The sequence below is a fragment of the Carya illinoinensis genome, chromosome 15 (genome assembly GCF_018687715.1).
Source record: "Carya illinoinensis cultivar Pawnee chromosome 15, C.illinoinensisPawnee_v1, whole genome shotgun sequence".
Classification (NCBI taxonomy): domain Eukaryota; kingdom Viridiplantae; phylum Streptophyta; class Magnoliopsida; order Fagales; family Juglandaceae; genus Carya; species Carya illinoinensis.
The window spans coordinates 23,195,147-23,215,084 of NC_056766.1; the positions used below are offsets into that span (position 1 = coordinate 23,195,147).

Here is a 19,938-nt window from a genome sequence, read left to right on the forward strand (position 1 = left end):
AGTCAGAAGTTTCAATGTGGAGTTAAATTGACTAATGTTAATACAAATCCAACAATTTGAACCTTTCTTAAAAACTCAATCCTACTCCTATTTAACCTTCCATCAACCTTAAAGCACTTCTAAGTGGTATGGTTCAATCACATGGAAAAGCAACTAAAGAAACACACACATACCAAAATGCAAATGTGGCAGCTGAAAGACTCATTACACTATATACAAAGGGCCCAGCTATCAAATCTGCAAGCCTTTGTATAGGTGCTTCACGACCTTGAGCATCCTCAACCTGACGATAAAAACATATAGCTTTATTTGAAAAAAAAAATCCGCCCATATAGAATAAGGACTAAAATTTCCTATATAGCATCAAACATGTGATAGTTCATTTGGGCTTTTATGGTAACTGTTAATCCAACCTGACTAGGCTAATTGAATTGTTCATGCAACTGTAATGAGTTTCAAGCCTTATGTGAATCACTAACAAAGTGATGAAGGAAAAGCAGTGCTAGGGTCAGTTCCTAATGTTTAATCACTTGCTCTACTTAGCCATCAATAACATTTGCAATACATGTTCAGAGGTTGCTTGAGCAGTGATGCTGTCCTCTTTAAAACTTAAGAGGCATTTTGAAGATGTGGAACACATGCGAGCAAGAGCGTGCACATACACAATTAGGGAGAGAGAGAGAGAGAGAGAGAGAGAGAGAGAGAGAATCCACTAACCATGCGAAAAATCTTGGATATCGTTGAGTTGGTGCCTGTGGAAGAGGCTTCAATCCTCAAAGGACCATCCTGAAATAAATAATAGCCCTTCTAATAATATTGAGAGAAATTGGATTGTCAAAAGCCACATAAATTTGAAATTCCCAAGAATTAACTCAACTATATGATCTAAATCTTGATTTTAGAAGGAGTGTAAAACATGCTAATCAAGCATACGTCAACCTCCAAGAAAAATGAGCAGTTCTATCTATACCCCACCAATGTCTCAAAGATAACTAAAATACAGACATTAACACAATTCTCAAGTCCAAAATTAATCATACCCAATTTATTGTCCCAGCAGAGACCGTGAGGCCTTTTTCCTTATACACAGGAAGTGATTCTCCTGTAAGCATCGATTCATCAACAACACTTCTTCCTGAAAGAACTCTTCCCTGCTCCAGCAATTTTAATTTTAACTCTCAATCCATATGCAAAAATCCAGTTTTGGAGTGTGTGTGCAAATGCATGTATTACATGTGTGATGCATGAGCAAGCTCTGGTAGACAAAACTTGAAAACCAAAGTTATTTGAAATTTTGGACTACAGCTGTGGCGTTTAGATGCAATCATACAAAGTCTTGGCCTATTTAGTTTGGGTCTTGCATTGATGCTTATCACGTAAGAAAGCACATTGGTTCAAATTTAAACAAGTTTTTCTTAACTGTGGATACTAGTAATTTTTGGATTTGTTGGAATGAGATTACCAGAGACCAAAATGTCTTATTTTATTTTATTTTTTGGAGAACTTTTCCTATTTCATTCTTATACTTTTTACTTAATTTAGGTTTTTTTTTTTTTTAAAAAAAAAAATAAGGAATCCTATTTTTTGCTGAATAGGTTTTGGCAAAAGCCAATATAAGGGCCTTAGATAATCTGTTTCAGATTCAGAAATGTTGTTTTGATAATTTCCTGTAGTTTGTTTTTAAGGTTTCAAGGTGTGATTGCCTAGTCTATTCCTTCTTCTCCATACTATTCTTGTCTCAACAAGCACCAAAGTCGTCAGAACCCTTTTTAACACCTACTTAACAATAAATGCCTCCAACCAAGATCACATCAAGAAACCTACATACTGCTTAAATCCTAAAGATCCTGCATTAGTCTTGATATTACACAACACCACTTCTCTGTGTGCTGGGTCAATATATATTGGGAAGAGGCTCAGCAAACTAAAAAGAAAATGAAAGAGATACTATTGCAACAAATCAACAGCACTTTTGTTTCAAGCAAAAACATATTATTGTGTTTATATTGATTGAAGATGTTGTAATTGGCCATATTCCCGATAGGTTGAAGCAGTATGAGAACATTTGATCAAACAAGCAATTATCCAATTGATAATAAGAGTTGGTATCATGCTAAAATGGTATCGAAGACGTGATTTCTTACAATGACTGACTATAAATTATGGAACTCCATAACAACCTTAACACTTACATCTATAGGAATAGTCTCTCCAGGCAAAACCAACACAGAATCTCCGACTCGGATGTCATCAGTTGGGACCTCAACACATATCGCATCAGAGCTAAGTATGCTATCACTGTATGAATCACTTTCAGAGGGCATAATCACAAGCCGTGACTGCGTGGATATCAGTGACTGCAAAAACACCCAGAAAACTAGATCAAACAAGTGTTGATTATTTCATCCCCTGAGAGATACCAAGTATATGGTAAAGCGCATCATGCATATCTCCATTTCTTGTTGACACGCAAAATTATCTGCCCATGCAATAAACATAAATGCACCAATGACTTTTTCTAGTCACCAACTGCCTCCAGAGAGAGACTTAAAGAACAAGAGAAGTGTGAGCTCTGAAAAGTGGTGAATTTAATTAAGTAAATCACGGTACCATATTTGTTTAAAAACACAATATTACACAATATTATAAATAAAAATTTTAATTGACTATATGGCTTTATTTTTTAATATAAAATGAAGTTTCCATCAAAATGCACTGGATTTGTCTTTTTTTTTTTTTTTTAAAGAAAAAGAAATCATGTCTCATGTTCAAAATACGTGTTAAAACATTTCAAACATAGAATTACTAAAAAATGCAATTCTATATGGATTAAAAAATGTAAAAAAAAATTATAGTGAATGTGATGAGATCAAAATAAAATTTACAACTGTCCAAACATAATTTTGCAGAAGAAGACACAAGTTATAGAAATAGAAATGAAGCCAAATTTCACAAGAAGAGACCAGCAAAATGTTCATCTGTTGAAATTAGAGACATGAACCACATTCTAACTTACTAAAAGTTCATTCATATCACTTGATGCCCTTATTCTTGCCTTCTCTTCCAGAGAACGTCCAAGGAGCACAAAACCAAGAAGCATGACCTGCATACTAAAACACGGGAGCCATTCATGAGTGTGTTATCTACCAAACCATAAAGTTCAACCTTCTAGCTTTCAGATGTAATGATGGGAAGGGTGGTTATAACTTGTAACAACCAAGTTGTGTTGCAGGTTTCTCAATCTCAAATTTAAAAAGTTTCTTATAAGATCATGTAAAATACTGCAAAGAATGAACGTAAAGCAACTCACCGGTTCCTCAAAGAATGATGCATCCCATTCAAGCCCAGGATTAAGAAGTGAGACCTATAAAAGGGGAGGAATTCAAGATTCTTTAACTTGCAACAAAAATAAAAAAGGAGCATCCCGGAATGCAATGGAAAACTAAATGTCGGCTATAGGAAAGGGTCTCACCGCGCTGATCACAAATGCAGCTATGGACCCAAATCCCACCAGCGAGTTCATATTTGGGGAACCCTTCTTGAATGCCATCAGGCCATCAAAAATCAAGTCTGCAACACATTGTTAAATAATCAAAAAATAAAAATTGAGGATTTCGAAAATTCCAATTAAAAGGAATGTATTAGAGAATAAAATAGAATATTTATTCCTAAACACGATGATTGAATTAATATTTTTTTACTTATAGTACATTAAAGCCCACAAAACATGGAGTACTTGAAAAAATAAGTAGTACAAACAAGAGGAAGGAGAAACCATTACAGACCTCTTCCAGGTCCCAATAGAGCTCCAAAAGCCAAAGCGCCCTTTAGATAAGAATTATGAAGTACTTCCCAGAAAGATCCTGAAGACAACAACAATAAATCAAAGTTGGACATCAAAGCACTCTTTTCCAGTTCCAATATGATGAAGGAATACCATGAGCAACGTGAAAGCCAAGAGAGTGCAAGATATGCGAAGCGTGCGATCCGCAACACAAGGCAACCAAAGTCCACGCGAAAGCAACGCGATTCCGATTATTTGCTAGCAATTCCTCCTTCTTCTTAGCCATCTCCTTCCAATTCTTCACATTCTCCGCCACTCCCATCCCCGAAACCCTCCGCTTCGTCGGAAACCCACGCTCCGTCAGCCTCCCAGCCAAACTCTCCGCAACATTCGCCGGAAAATCGGTCCTTGGCTTCAATTTGACAGCCGCGGTCTCGGTCAACATGTTGACCACTACCGATTCGACTCTGTCGTCGGCGGAGAGGACCGATTTGACACGGGACACACAACCCCCACACATCATTCCGGAGACGTCAAGAAGAACCGACGTCGACTCATTGCAGTTTTGTTCTTCGCTTTGTATTAGAGGCTCGATTTCGAGGGAGTTGGAGAGAACAAAGTTAGGAGCCGAGCGTCGGCGTCTTTTTGGTAGGAGAAGGTTACGTCTCCGTTCTCTTGGAACAAGAGAGTCGAAGCCATAACAGCGAGCAATGGGGCTTGATCTGCAGCTGTAGCTGTAAAAGAGCTTTCGGTGAGGCAAAAGAGACAGCCGTAGTAGATTGGTCGCCATTGTACGAGCGCGCGAGAGAGAGACACGGGGAGAGAGATGACGATGAATTATATATATCTACGTCCACACATTTTCTTGTTTGGCAGCTAGTCAACTGGCTTGTGGTCAAAATAGCAGCGAGTGCCATGCTGTATTCACCCGTGCAAAAACGTCGTCGTATGGAGTACTTGCTTGGGGACCATATAGTCTCTTTCCCGTCCTGATTTCGATGCGTGCGTTATCTTTCTTCTCAGCCTGCTACTTTGCTCAACAACAGTGGAGTCGCGAGAAAATGGCCCTGAAGAACGATTCGTCCGCTGAGAACACGATGTGTATAGAGAAAAAGTCGGTGCCGAACCGTGTAATTTTATCCTGTTGGGCATTCACTACTCAAACGCCATTTCTGAGACCATCCAACTCCGGCCCCAACTCCAACTACAAGCCGAGTAGCCATTTTGTTCGTCCAAGCGTTCTTCTTCGTGACCTTCGCTGCTCAGTTATGTCAACTGCTGATAAGTGTTTCAGATTTCTTCTCTTATTCGCTTCTCAAAATCCACTTCTCGACAAGGTGCTATCGTTGTCTTCTCAATTTCAAGGCTTCTGCCAACAGGTAACCACCCCCCCCCCCCCCCCCTCCTCCCTCCCTCCCTCCCTCTCTCTCTCTCTCAACATGCTTTGAGAGGACTTTATGCAGAAGAATAAGTGATTGGAAGTAGTCCGTCGTAGAGATTTATACTGTTGTTCATCAAGGAGCCATTCCGACTTTCTTCGTTAGACAGCTTCAAGTTGATGTTTAATCTGATTTTGAGAAATAATTTGCTTATTTATTTGATTGGTGGGAGTGCTCCATTGAACTCTACTTCAGATTAACTGCAGGAACTACAGGAATGTGAATTCTCTGTACAATCACAATTTTGCTGCCGTTTTACCCGGAGATTCAGTGGCAGGAGTTGTGGTGGCTAATGGTATCCTAAATTTCTTGAACATTTATAACACGCTTTTGATTGTCAGGCTTGTTTTGACCTGGTTTCCGAACACTCCTCCTGCCATTGTTAGTCCCCTCAGGTGAGAGCATCCTCCATATCTAATTTACCTTGGACCCAACGAACCACTTATTTCCATGTATGGAAAAGGGAAATGGACAGAAAAAATGGAGATTTACTCGGCTTTAGCTTATTGTGTTGAATTTTCCACAATGATTCTTTATATATCTTTATAATTGATGTCATGTTTCCATCCAGCACTTTATGTGACCCTTACTTGAACATATTCCGTGGAATTATCCCACCACTTGGAGGAACTCTTGATTTTTCTCCCATACTAGCATTTCTGGTTCTGAATGCCTTTACCAGCACTGCTGCTGCGCTTCCTGCGGAACTTCCAGCTACGGGAACACCTGAAGAATCTCCTGTATCTCTTGATAAGTTTACTAATATTACTACATCACAGAAGAAATGGATGAGAAGGCTTCACGGAAACAGGTCAAAGAGCAGCGGTGGTGCCAATTAGACCTTTCAGTTAATTTTGCATAGTTTACTCTTTACATTTTTCCGCATTCTTAGTTATCATAGTCTTATAGATATGCAGTCTGTGTATTCTTGTACCGTTTGAGAAATGGACAATACCTTTCCGGCTTTTACCTTGTCTTCTTTAGGCTGAACTGCCAAAATTCTTCTCCTATACATTGTTGATATTAATTTATTTTTCATAAGCTGGGAGATGTGTTGATCTGTCATCTTTTTTGGTGCCAAATTTAAAACATTTGGAATGAAAATGCAAGCTAGCCACTAGGGGTTGGCTCAAGTGATAAAGGCCTTGGACTTGGGGGTATGCTCCCCCGGATCTAAGGTTCAATTTGGGTGCAAACAATCTCTAGGAGCCATCGGATTGAAGGATTTTCTCCTTGAATTATCCAAGGTGTACTTGTGAAAAACTTTTTGCCAAGGGTCTGTGCACCCTCAAGATTAGTCGAGACATTGTTCCTCGACACCCGATGCCAATAAAAATAAAAATAAAAAATAAAAAGACAATGCAAGCTATTATACTTTTTCTTATGGTGAACTAGTTCAATTGCTATTGATAGGATGAAGTTCATGGCTTAGATTGTGATTTTGGTTGACTTCCTGATTTCTTTACTCTGAACATATGTCAAAGTAAATGTAAAAATGGATGTTTATTTCTGTTTCCTCATTCATGTAGCAGACTTAAGTCTGTTAATGTGATCGGATTGACGACAAAGAACACAACCAAGGCCCAGGGTTGTTTCTCGAAACAGAGAACTCATGACCACTTATCTCTCTGTAATTTTGGCAAGTATACCTCTACATCCATGGGAACCAACTCCTTAAGGAAACTGTCTTGGCTGCTTAATGATTAGGATCCCTGATTCCCTATCAGGCAGGTCTAATCGACGCCTTGAAACTATCATGGTTGCTATGGGCAATAGCATTCCTGCCATAATCATTTGCATTTTAGGCAGATATCTGGCCCTAAAATTTCACGTCATATTTCTCATGGCACAACCGGTGTGTTGCATCAAAATCCAATCTCGTTTTGCAACTACCTTCAGCAGTGTCGCCACTTTTCCTCGTGCATTTCTGTACATAGAAATTGGTGGATATGTTAATTGTCTGGGGAATCTATGCGGCTCAGACAGAATCAGATTCCATATAATTATGCATACAGCATAATACTGTTCTCAATGGAGAATAGTTGATCCCTTTCCAAGAGCATGTTCACATCTATTCAATATTTACACAACTGTGTCTTCACGGGTAAGCTGCTAGCGCATTATCTTGCAAAGGAGGGAGTAATTGTTTATCAAGAATCTGTGTGTAGTTGCCTTGGGGAAGATAAAGTACGAAAAGAGGATGGCTCTTTCATGAATCTTCATTAAAGTTATTGCGTAGGAAAATTCCTTGAGATTAGCTCCCAAAACAAGCTAACCTTAGCGACTAGTTTCAGAGAATATATCAACCTAACTGTCAGTAGGGATGGAGAGTTAAGTTGTCTGGCAAAGCGCCGCTACCCTGCCAACTCCCCCCACCCCTGCTGCATCAGTGACTTGTTTCCTGAATGGAGGCTGGCGCTACATGCAAGACGAGCAGGCTTTCTTCATATGAGAGGCTGGTGGCTATAGGCTTAGCCCTTCTAGCTGTGATTTCTCCTCTCTATATCGACAGGAGACCGGTGATTAGTGATTCAGAACTCGATGAGGAGCCCGTCAGCCTTGTTCCTTGGCTTCCTCTAATGCTGTTGGTGTTGATATTGGCCATCACCCTGTCAAGTTACTTGGAACGGTGCTTTACCAGGACTGATCCTTCTTGGATTCACAGAGTTGGTGGTTCTTCTGGTGGTCTAGTCGTGATTCTTGTGCTTCTTGTACTGGTTTTGAAGTGTAAAGCCTATGGAAAGAGCTGGGAGGCTTGACTGAAATTGAGAGAGAGGGAGAAGGGTCCTGAAGATTTTGTATTGCTGCATATGGGGTAGTTTTTCATATCTAAGTAATTATCTTTTCAGAGATGGGGGGGAAGCTTAGCAGCTTCTTGAATGGAATCTAGAGGTTTGTTTACAGCTATTTTTTTAGCCACTTTCTTCTAGTGAAAGTCATATCTTTTCCTCCCTCCCTCTGCACACATGCACGCACGTTTATACGCAAACTCAATTATCTTCATCAATGCAAGTTCTATGAATTCCACCAGATTGCCACTCCGTGGAAGAAAAAAAGAATAAAATTATAAAAAAAGAAAAAGATGGATATTCACAAAAATCCAACTTCACCATGACCATTCTATCATTTCATTATTAACATCCCTTCAAGAGGAGATCGGTATACTATTTAAATGGGTGGTAGGAGATAGTAAACCTATTATTACTTTTATAAAAAACATATAAATCCAAAAAATCCTTTTATCATGATCAGGTATTCCCATCCTATCATAAAATTGTCATAATATTAAAATTGTTTATATAAATACTAACTTTTAAATGTCTTTGAGACCTTCATATAACACATTAAAATACAGTCTTTAATCAAAAATTGCATATATATAAGTTTTGTCCTCCATCTGTCTCATGTCAGCTACTAACTAGTTACTCTTCCATTGTTTATCGTACTAAGTGGTATGGGGTTCAAAGACGTTTAATTCATTCTATATCCATGAATGCTTGGCTTGGCTCTTAGTTGCTGACACACGAGAGGGATTGACAGATTGTTGTCAAAATGTAAAAAAATTAATTGTTAAGAGGTTGAAATTGTTAGCCTTCAACGTGTGATGAAATGATAACTCAATAAAATTTACAAGTTAGAATGATGTTCTTAGGTCCAAAACCTATCAGTGTTTTGGTTTGAAGCGGCCTCACACTAGTTGTGGCTCCACTCATTTCTCCGCCATCATTACCCCCTATTTTCATGTCAGAAAGCAATCTTCTCAAAGTTTTGAAATCGGTTTCATTCAGTGTTTCGATTGAGATACTGGAATGGAATATTTCGATACTAATATATTTCAGTGTACTATTTCGGAATTAATAATAAATGAATAAATTATATATATAAAAATTATATTTTAAAATAACATAAATGCAAGTTGTAAAAATATACATACTGAGAAACTTAATAATATTTTTTAATATAAATCTTAAAAATATACATACATGTAAAACACATATTTATTAATATATTTATTTTATTTTTAAAACTATGGTAAATCCCCGGATTTTACTTGCATGCAGAATTTTTATAAACTATAATAAATTTAACTTTTGTATGAGTTGGTCCCCCCAGCACGCGCGCGCGCGCGCACACACACACATATATATATATAAACTTTGACTTGATAAGGAAAACATAAAAAACAAATAAAAAGTAAAAAGTGATTCGGCAATGGGCAGAAATTTGGAGTCTAGTGCACGGAAAGGAGTATTTGGATTCTAAAAGTATAATCTTGTCCCTCATTTTTCAATTTATTTACAAAAGAGCCATTCCTTTAATGTTAATATTAATTTCGGACCTAAATTACTATTCCGGCCAAAATACCAGAATATGGCCAGAATTGACTAAAATTGGCCGGAACAGCCATAATTTGACCCGAAACGGAATAAATACCTACCCCATGTCGATCATTGTTCCCGCACGAAAAATTCCGGCGAAACGGAACGGTTTTTAAAACTTTGTTTCCCATTCCTTAGTTAATTGTTGGGATTTATTGTCTCATCTCATTTGGTTACACTAAATATGAGATGATCTGTGAATAGTAGTGATATAATTTATAAATAGTAATAAAATAATTTAAGTAAAGATTTTTTATAAAATTTTGAAAAATGAAAGAAAAAAATTTAAATAAAAATATTTATAAAAAATATTGCCATAATATAATTTTTATTTTTAGATTAAAAAATTGAATTATTTTTTATATTTTATTTAAATGTTTGAAAAACATATAGGATTCCTTGAAGAAATAGAGAGAATGGATTTAGTTATGTATGGATTAAAATTTTTTCAACTAAATTATAAGGTCATCTGAAGTTTGAGATTCAGAGAGTATATCAGTACGACTCAACCTACTTCAATGAAGGATTCCAGTACAAATTGTTGATTAGAGAGAAAGTTAAGGAATAATAGAATCTTAACGATAGAAATATATGTGGTGAATAACTCTTTTAGTAGCAAGGAAAGTAATAACTTCGCTTAGGCAATAATTCAGTCCTAGACGGTTAGCTTAGAACTTGTTAAGTTTAGGTAGTAACTTTTTTGAGTGTTATATTCTCCTTTTATAGGGTACTTGCTATTTTGTGTACCTATGTGATAGTTATAGATAAGATTGGTCTAGGCTATGAGAAGAAGGTTTTGCCTCATGAAAAAGACTACATGCCTCTTCATTTGACCACATGAATGGATCGAAATAATTTCAAGGCAAGGATGGCACTAGACCAAGTTGAGTCTAGCAAAGCAATAAAGGAGCATGCCGCAACCCCCAACACTGAACCAGCGATGTCAGAGTCATCAATTTCGTCGACTCACCACAGACAATTGCTAGTAAAGGGTCACATACCAGACATCGACGACAAAAAGATCAAGCAGCACTTTGACCCAGGACATTTTGGCAACGTGGCATATGATTTTGATGACAATGGGTTCTACTACTTGCCACAACACGTTATGTTGATGGACATCGACTCACCCACACTAGCACCAACTAATGACGATGTGTCCAGTAATAGACGATAGGCTTGGTGAACAACATATTTTCCTTAGTTTTGTTGATTGTTAGTACATGCGTTGATTTCGAGGATGAAATCTTTTTTTTAAGAGGAAAGAATATAAGAGTCTACTAGAAATTCAATGGTGGAATTTCTATAGGTTTTAGGAACCTTGTGAAAACTCTGTAAGTTTTCACGAATCGACCAATCGCATAGGTTTTGATTTGTTAACATAATTAGTGTTAACACTCACAATGGGGCCAAAAATGTAATTTTATTTATTTGAGATAGTTAGAAATGTCAAAATGAGATACGGTCTACACAATTAAACTCAAAGAAATATTTAGAATTTTATGGCACAATAAACCCCCATTTTCAGTTTTCAAACGAAACTTTTATTCGAAAACACATTTTGATTATTTCGAGGCATTTTGGAGTTGATTTTTGATAAACAATTTGCACTATGAGGTTAGAATGTTTATTTAGGATCTTTCAGTACAAAGTTAGTTTTTCACTTTTCTAGAGTCAATGGTAATCTCGATAGTAGCACCAAATGCAGTGTTTTCAAAATCACAATGTGGAATGTTCAAATTAGGTTAGAGAAATTTATTTAAACACTTGAAAAGATCTTAATCACATTTGGTAAATAGTATCGGGCACTTGTCACTAAGAGAAATTATGAGATGGAAAATGTGAAGAAAATCAAGATATAAGATCATGTCACCTAAGCAAAATACTATTCCATCCAATCATCCATTTTGTGCCAAACCAAATAGGGTCTCAACCCTAAATATTTAGAATCCAACTAAAACCCTCAAAACTTGGAGAAACTAAAACCCTAAACGGTTACCCCAAACCCCAAACTTGATTCCAAACACTAAATGGATCTAGTTTTTAGTATTGTGTTTAATCATTTGATTAAATTACTTTCATATAATATTAATCCCTTAAATTCATGTTATGACATCATTATTAAACCCTTTAAACCTTGGAGATTTTACTAGATCAAGAAAAATTAGATTTGGACATGATAGCATCTCAAACTCTAATCAAACCCTCTTTAAACTCTAAAATGAAGCCCATTCAGTTAAGACCCATTGAGCCCATGAATTTTGACCACCCTGACAAAGCTTCTTGAGGAAGTTTCTATCCAGCCAAGGCTGACCACCAACTACTCAATACAGCCCCCAAATCGTTCTTAATGGGAAAGCAAAGGCCACCTCATCACAACCTCCTACACGACACCTCAAGGTAGCTCATACCATGGGCAATTTGCCCCTTGTTTTGGCCAAGACTTCCATCACTCAAGTGTCACTCAAGACCTCACTTCACTCTTCAATTTGTGTAAGAAGAGTGCAGACCATTCGCTTTCTCATTTCATCTCTTTTCCCACATGTTTTCTAGGGAGAAACTTAGAAGCTCTCTTAGGCAATTTTTTGAGCATTTTTGCTTGCATTTTTTGAAACCATTGTAAGTATTTTCTCACAATGATTCCTTCATAAAAGTTATTCCTCTTTGAGTCTAGTTTTTGTGGGTACCTTTTTTGTTTGATTTCATGGTTTTTGATCAGTCAAAAGTTGTTTTAATCATGGAAATGTCATTTTGGATTCTTTTATCAAACTAATGGATAGATCTTGATCTGATATTTTTATGGAGTGTAGTTAATATGTTTATATGAATGTTTGTTAAGGATTTGTTACATGTTATAAGCTTTTAATGAAAGATTTTCTTGGATCTAGAAAGTTAGAAATTGGAAGGAATAAAACAGTTTGTATTTTATGAAAGTACGGATCTTTTGTGGTTTAATCTTACTTCAATGACTTTGATATTTTTATGTGATGATTCTAAACCTTTGATCTACATATTATGATGTTTTTTTTTTAAGATTCTAAGTGTTGATTTGTGAAGATATGATTTTTATGCAAGAGAATACTCGGTTGGGTCAAAAGTTTAATTATTTCGGCTAGATCTCATGTTTTGGTTTATTTTTAGCAATATGATTTTAAGTTTGATACTTGGATCTAATTTAGGACATCTTTTTAATCAATATGATGTTGTTGGTTTGATATTTTTATCAAGGTATGCTTTGGATTAAGTGTTTGTTGCCCAAATGACTAACACAAGAGGAGGGTGAATTGAGTTGTATTTAAAAAAAATAATTATAAATCAAATATACAATATAAAATATAAACAAAATACGAAACAACAATAAATATAAAGAGTAAGGGTAAGAGAGAAGCAAACTCAGTATGTTAACGAAATTCAGCCTCACTGTCTACGTCCTCATCTCAAGCTACCCTTTAAGGATCCCCAAATTCATTATTCAACCCCCTTCAGGTGGAGATAAAAACCTATTACACCTTTGAACAACACTGCTACAAAGAATCCGTGTAGAACACCCTCTACACTTACAATCACCTTACACGTGGTGATTCAACTATTCCATGTGTAGAATACTTTCTACACGCATAAGAGTTATATACACTCTTTTATTGATACAAGAGCTAATAGTGGGTAGGTTATCAGAAAATACTCCTCAATGAGTGAAATAAGAATAATACAGTGCAAACTATATTTCTCTCAAAATGAACAAGGATTAAGGCTCAATGCTTAGAGAAGAGAGAATGAAAGCTTTGAATGAATATTATATGCTCTTGGTGTTGTGAATTTGAAACTCTCAAATGATTTATTTATAGGCATATGAGATTTCATATTCAAATTTAAAAAGATTCACATGTCAAAGATAACATCATTTATTTTTTCAAAAAATTCAAATAAAAGGTTCTTCTTTTTCAATTATCAAACACAACATCATTCATTTTTCAAAAACTTCAAACCTAATCTTTTACTTTTAGCATATGACAAAAGGAGCACACTTTACTTTTTAAAAAATTCAAATCTAATCTTTTTACTTTTTACATATGACAAAAGGAGCACACTTTACTTTTCAAATATTTCAAACCTAATCTTTTTAATTTTTGCCTATGACAAAAGGAGCACACTTTACTTTTCAAATTTTTCAAACAAAATCATCTACCTTTTGCATAAATCAAAAAAAGCATCAATCACTTTTTAAAAATATTCAAATAAAACATACACATATGAAAGATGACAATCAATCATTTTTGATATTTTCAAAGTTCAAACCTTTAATCATGTAATGTACATGTGAAAGATGACAATTAATCATCTTGCAAAATTTTTAAATTTAATTTTCAAAATATTTATGCACATGTGGAAAATGTATTTTAATGTTTTATCATAAATATTAATTTTGAGCCTTAATCCTAATTTTGAATTTTTAAGAGATTTACAACATTACTCTATAACTTTAATGTGAATTTATTCTCTTCTTGCTCATATTTGTTTTCTTGATATGCTCGATTCCATTGTGTAGACAACTTAAGTTTGAGACTCTTTTATTCTTTGAATTCATTTGTTATCATCAAAATCCATGTGTAGATATATAATTACACAAAACTTGAAACTTTGAGTTTAACAATCTCCCCCTTTTTTATGATGACAAATACTTGATAGAACCTGAAGTCTGTATTAATACTTAAACTCCCCCTGAGAATGGGCATTAGTTTTTCAAGTAAAAGAATAAATATAATTCCAAACATATATAACAAATTTAGCAATTTAAATAATGTTAATGTTCTAGTCTAACACTTCTCCCCCTTTTGGCATCATTAAAAATGATTCACAACAAGTAAATGGACTGAAAAAAACGGTGCGTTAGTAGAAACTGTAGATAGTTGAAAAAATGGATCCGTCCGTGACCTAACAAATGTGGCTGGAGATTTGAAAAAATCGTTTGATGTTGTTGACAAACGAGATTGAGGGCTCTGAGTTTCTAAAAAAAATGTCATTTTCACCGATCGGTAAAAAAAATCACATTGCTCCTTGACTTGGATGATAGCTTGTCTTATTCTTTATGCTATATCTATAAAATCAGTCTTAAAGTTCATCCAATCCACATCAAATTTTCTTCTCATCTCTATAACTCATCTGCATTCTTTCAACATTCTCGCTTTAAGCTTTCAATTCTTTTCTCAATAGCTCATTCTTCTAACATTTCTCTAGATTCATCCATGAGGTATTCTACATCGCAACCTCCTGTTTTTTATGCAGCTTCCATTGGTGCCATGTTGTAGCAAGAAAATAATAATTTGGCTAATAAGTCAGACTCCGATGCTATCTGTGACTTGGTGAGTCTCGAAACTCGCTACTCTTCCTCTATTGTTGTTTTTTTCCAGCGGCTACAAGTCAGAAATCATGAAGTTGAAAAGATCAAAAAACAAATTATTATACTTCAACAAATTGTTCAAGAGTCTCTCACAAAGGAATGAATCATTCGGTAGAAAGATAAACAGTTGAAATCTCTATTAGATTCTTCATTCTGCTTGCCAGTTCCCATGGATAAGAATGACATGATATTGTATGAAGAGCATGAGCGTCTCAAACATGAAACTAAGAATCTTAAGTTTATGTAAAAGTATTTAAAAAATATTTCTCTATTTTTATTGACTCTGGTCTATCTTTTAAGAGATATTCATAGCATGCATCATACCTATTTCTCTTCTAATCATACATAATCTATTCTGGTAAAGGTTTTGTAAAAATATCTGCTAACTGATCATGTGTATTTGTGAACTCTAGTATTATATCGTCTTTCTGCACATGATATTAAAGAAAATGATATCTTATTTCAATATGTTTAGTTCTAGAATGTTGTATCGGGTTCTTTGAAAGATTTATAGTACTTGTATTATCACATTTGATTGGAATGTGATTATACATGAGTTTAAAATCTTCAAGTTGTTGCTTCATGTAAAGAACTTAAGCACAACAACTACCCGCAGCAACATATTCTGCCTCAGTAGTAGATAGTGCAACAGAATTTTACTTTTTACTAAACCAGAAAACTAGTGCATGACCTAAGAAATGGCATGCTCCACTAGTGTTTTTTCAATCTATTTTACAGTCAGCATAATCAGCATCTGTGTAGCTGATTAGATCGAAAGATGTGTGCTTAGGGTACCATAACCCTAAGTTAATTGTACCACTAAGATATCTAAGAATGCGCTTAACTGCAATTAAATGTGATTCTTTTGGAGATGATTGAAAGCGTGCACATAAGTACACACTAAACATAATATCTGGTCTACTGGCTGTCAAATATAATAAGCTACCAATCATACCTCGATATACCTTCGAGTCAACTGGCTTACCAGTTTTATCTTTATTAAGTTTAGTTGATGGGCTCATTGGTGTTCTAATTTCCTTAGCACATTCCATCCCAAACTTCTTCAATAATTCCTTAATATATTTTGATTGATTGATGAATGTCCCACTTTTTGCTTGCTTAATTTGCAATCCGAGAAAGAATGTAAGTTCTCCCATCATGATCATCTCAAATTCTTCCTGCATAGTTTTAGCAAAAACTTGACACATATTTTCATTAGTAGAACCGAATATTATATCATCAACATAAATCTGAATTAAAAGAATATCATCATTTTCATATTTAATAAAAAGAGTTCTATCGATTTTTCCTCTTGAAAAACCTTTTTCAATCAATAAACCATTGAGTCTCTCGTACCAAGCTCTAGGAGCTTCTTTGAGTCCATATAGTGCTTTTGTAAGTTTGAAAACATGATTTGGGAAAATATGATTTTCAAAACCTGGAGGTTGCTCAACATATACCTTTTCATTTATAAAACCATTTAAGAAAGTACTTTTAACATCCATTTGAAAAAGTTTGAAATCTTTATAACAAGCATATGCAAGTAGTATTCGAATAGTTTCTAATCTTACGACTGGTGCATATGTCTCATCATAAACGATTCCTTCTTCTTGATTGAAACCTTGGACTATAAGTTGAGCCTTATTTCTAGTAATGATTCCAGACTCATCTTTCTTGTTTCTAAAAACCCATTTTGTTCCAATAATATTATGACTTTTGGGTCTAAGAATAAGTGTCCAAACATCATTTCTTTTAAATTGATTCAACTCTTCTTGCATAGCTAGAATTCAAGATTCATCAAGAACTGCTTCATCAATATTTTTGGGTTCAATTTGAGATAGAAAAGTAATATGATTGCAAATATTTCTAAGAGATGATCGAGTACTTACACCTCGTGAAAGTTCTCCCAAAATTTGCTCTACTGGGTGATCTTTCACAAATTTTCACTGTTTAGTTACATCTTGTATTAAATTTTGATGATCTTTCCTGATGGTTCCATGTTGAACTTTCTCTATTGTGTTCTCTTTGTTGAAATTGAGACTTTTCATGTTATTTATACCTCATGTTTCTTCATCAATAGATTTCTTAGAGAGTGGAGAATTAGATTCGTCAAATACTACATGCATAGATTCTTGTACAATCAAAATCTTTTTATTGAATACTCTATAAGATTTACTATTAGTAGAATACCCGAGAAAGATACTTTCATCAGATTTTGCATCAAACTTGCCTAAATTATCCCTATCATTCAAAATAAAACATTTACATCCAAATACATGAAAGTAACTAATGTTGAGTTTTTTCTCATTCCAAAGCTCATAGGGGGTTTTATCTAATTTAGACCTTAACATAACTCTATTTATAACATAACATGCAGTACTGACTGTTTCGATCCAAAAATAACTAGGCAAGTTATTTTCATTGAGCATTGTTCTTGCCATCTCTTGAAGAAATCTATTTTTCCTCTTTACTACCTATTTTTTTGAGGAGTTTGAGAAGCAGAAAAATTATGCACAAAACTATTTTCATCACAAAATGTTTCAATATTTTTATTAACAAACTCTTTTCCCCTATCACTTTGGATCTTGAAATAGTATAGCCCTTTTCATTTTGAATTCTCTTGCATATAGTAAAGGCATTATGTGCTTCATCTTTATGAGCAAAAAAGATGACCCAAGTATATCTAAAGAAATCATCAATAATAACAAATGCATAATATTTTCCTCCTAAACTTGCAACTCTATTTAGTCTAAAAAGATCCATGTGTATCAGTTACAATGGTCTAGTAGTGAAAATATGTTTCTTGATTTTAAAAGAAATTTTTGTTTGTTTACCAAATTGACATGCATCACAAATTTTTGTCTTTAAGAAAATTTATTTTTGGTAAACCTCTCACAAGATCATTTTTCGAAAGTTTAGAAATAAGTTCTATGTTGGCATGACCTAGCCTTCTATGCCATAACCAACTAGTTTCATTTTGAGCTGAAAAACAAATAGCATCTTGTGAGATAATTTCTTCAAAATCGATGGTATAAATATTGTTATTTCTAAAAATAATAAAACAAATATTACAATCATGATCATTCAAAATAATGCACTTATCCATTTTGAAAGTAACTGTAAATCCTTTATCACATAATTGACTTATGCTCAAAAAATTATGTTTTAGACCTTCAACAAGTAGAACATCTTCAATTATGAGAGAAGATTCATTACCAATTTTACCTATTATCACGATCTTCCCTTTCAAGTTGTTTCCAAATATCACGTGTCCTTCTTCTTTAAATTTAAGATCAAAGAACTTAGTCTTGTCTCTCTTTATGTGTCTTGAACATCTACTATCTAAAAATCATTTGTTTTTGTTTGTGGAGGACTTCATGCATACCTATAAAAATAATTAAAATGATTTTTCTTGGTACCCAAATTCTTTGGGTCCTTTATTTATTAGTATTAGAAGAAACAAGATTCTTAGGTACCCATATGACCCTAATAGTCATTGTATGTTTTTTTCTAATAGGATAAGCATGATAACTATGACCATTTCTATTACAAAAATTATAAATAACATATGGCATATATGAAGAACTTGAGTGATTATAATAATATCTTTTTCTGACAAAATTATTTTTATGAAAAGAATTTTGAATATTGGATTTTGATGTAGAAGGATTATCAAAAAAGTTTTTATAAGATTTGTATTTTTGTTTTGGCATATATCCCAAGTCTGCCTTGTTAAAAACACATCTTTGACTACCAAGAAGTTTTTCAAAATTTCTTTTTTCATTCGTAAAGTTTTCAACAATATTTTCTAAATCAGTTTTCTTCTTCTTCAACTCAAGATTTTCATCTTTCAAAACGATGCTTTCTTTTCTTAAAATATCAATTTCGTTTGTTAAAAAAGAATTTTTCTTTTTCAAAGTAGTATACTTGATACCCAATTTTTCAAATTCTTCATATACCTCTTCTAAAATATTTTGCAATTCTTCATATGAAGGATCTTCAATATTATCAAGATTTGTTACCTCAATGTCATCTTTAGCCATAAGATAAAGATTTACTGATTTTCCATTACTTGTTTTATTATCTGAGCTACTTGAATCATTATCCCATGTAGCTTTTATTGCTTTGTTGCCCTTATTTCGATCTTTCTTTAGCAGCAGACAATCTGGCTTGATATGATTAGGCTTATTGCATTTATAACAAATTAAAGTATCATTTTTACCTGAATCTTTCTTAGAAAACTTTTTGAAAGATTTCCTCAGATGAGTTTTATTTTTCTTTAAGAACCTCTGAATTCTTCTTGTTATCATCGCAACTTCTTCATCTTTGTCGTCATTTTCCTCATCTTCATCACTTTCACTTTTATGAGGAACAGGTTTAAGTGCCAAACTTTTCTTTGGCTTTCCTTCTTCTTCTCCTCTTTTTAATGTGTACTCATGGGTGATAAATGATCCAATGAGTTCATTCACTTCGAGCTTTTTGATGTCTCTAGCTTCAAGAATAGCTGTCACTTTTGATTCCTAACATTTTAATAGAGAGTTGAGAATTTTTTTACTATCTCTACCTTGGAATAAACTTTGCCAAGAGCTGTCAAGCTATTTATGATGTTAGTAAAATGAGTATGCATACTAGAAATAGATTCATCATCATTCATGATGAAGTGTTAGAAATACATAATTAAGTTGTTTTAGTGAGTGATTTATTACATTAAAGAATGGTTGAACACTTAATTATGTATCAAAATTTTAATACTTAATGGAAAATTTATTGATGATAATATTTTGCACATCCAAATCTCATATTTGCTCTTGAAATACTTAAACTATAATATCATTTCATTTATATATCATAGGGCATTTATGGAAGGAAAGAAAGAATGGGACCTATAAAGAAATAAAAGAATTGATTATGGTCAAGTAGGAATCTCATCTATGAGGT

At 34.2% G+C, this 19,938-nt stretch overlaps 3 protein-coding genes across 3 annotated transcripts in view; 2 read left to right on the top strand and 1 right to left on the bottom strand.

Moving 5' to 3' along the window:
- The window catches only part of LOC122297531 (copper-transporting ATPase PAA2, chloroplastic), a 28,325-nt gene extending 23,707 nt beyond the window's left edge, over window positions 1-4,618 (bottom strand). Inside the window, exons 1-9 of the mRNA XM_043107631.1 lie at window positions 3,938-4,618; window positions 3,786-3,863; window positions 3,473-3,570; window positions 3,311-3,364; window positions 3,017-3,103; window positions 2,193-2,357; window positions 1,041-1,151; window positions 718-786; window positions 174-283 (exon numbers count right to left, since the gene is read on the bottom strand). Coding sequence (XP_042963565.1) covers window positions 174-283; window positions 718-786; window positions 1,041-1,151; window positions 2,193-2,357; window positions 3,017-3,103; window positions 3,311-3,364; window positions 3,473-3,570; window positions 3,786-3,863; window positions 3,938-4,574 — 1,409 coding nt within the window. The 5' untranslated portion in view covers window positions 4,575-4,618. The remainder of the gene's footprint in view (window positions 1-173; window positions 284-717; window positions 787-1,040; window positions 1,152-2,192; window positions 2,358-3,016; window positions 3,104-3,310; window positions 3,365-3,472; window positions 3,571-3,785; window positions 3,864-3,937) is intronic.
- Window positions 4,619-4,769: 151 nt separating this feature from the next.
- On the top strand, window positions 4,770-6,288 carry LOC122297532 (ylmG homolog protein 2, chloroplastic). Its single transcript, XM_043107632.1, has 3 exons — window positions 4,770-5,163; window positions 5,419-5,618; window positions 5,795-6,288. The coding sequence occupies exons 1-3, from the start codon at window positions 4,783-4,785 to the stop codon at window positions 6,060-6,062; spliced, it is 849 nt and encodes a 282-aa protein (XP_042963566.1). The 5' UTR covers window positions 4,770-4,782; the 3' UTR covers window positions 6,063-6,288.
- A 323-nt stretch (window positions 6,289-6,611) lies between these two features.
- On the top strand, window positions 6,612-8,253 carry LOC122297533. The gene has a single exon (XM_043107633.1). The coding sequence runs from the start codon at window positions 7,629-7,631 to the stop codon at window positions 7,980-7,982; it is 354 nt and encodes a 117-aa protein (XP_042963567.1). The 5' UTR covers window positions 6,612-7,628; the 3' UTR covers window positions 7,983-8,253.
- The last annotated feature ends 11,685 nt before the right edge of the window (window positions 8,254-19,938 follow it).

Coding starts and splice junctions, on each gene's coding strand:
- LOC122297532 (XM_043107632.1), top strand. CDS start 4,783: ATGCGTGCGTTATCTTTCTTCTCAGCCTGCTACTTTGCTCAACAACAG. Junction 5,164..5,418: donor TTCAAGGCTTCTGCCAACAG/GTAACCACCCCC, acceptor ACTCTACTTCAG/ATTAACTGCAGGAACTACAG. Junction 5,619..5,794: donor GCCATTGTTAGTCCCCTCAG/GTGAGAGCATCC, acceptor GTTTCCATCCAG/CACTTTATGTGACCCTTACT.
- LOC122297533 (XM_043107633.1), top strand. CDS start 7,629: ATGGAGGCTGGCGCTACATGCAAGACGAGCAGGCTTTCTTCATATGAG.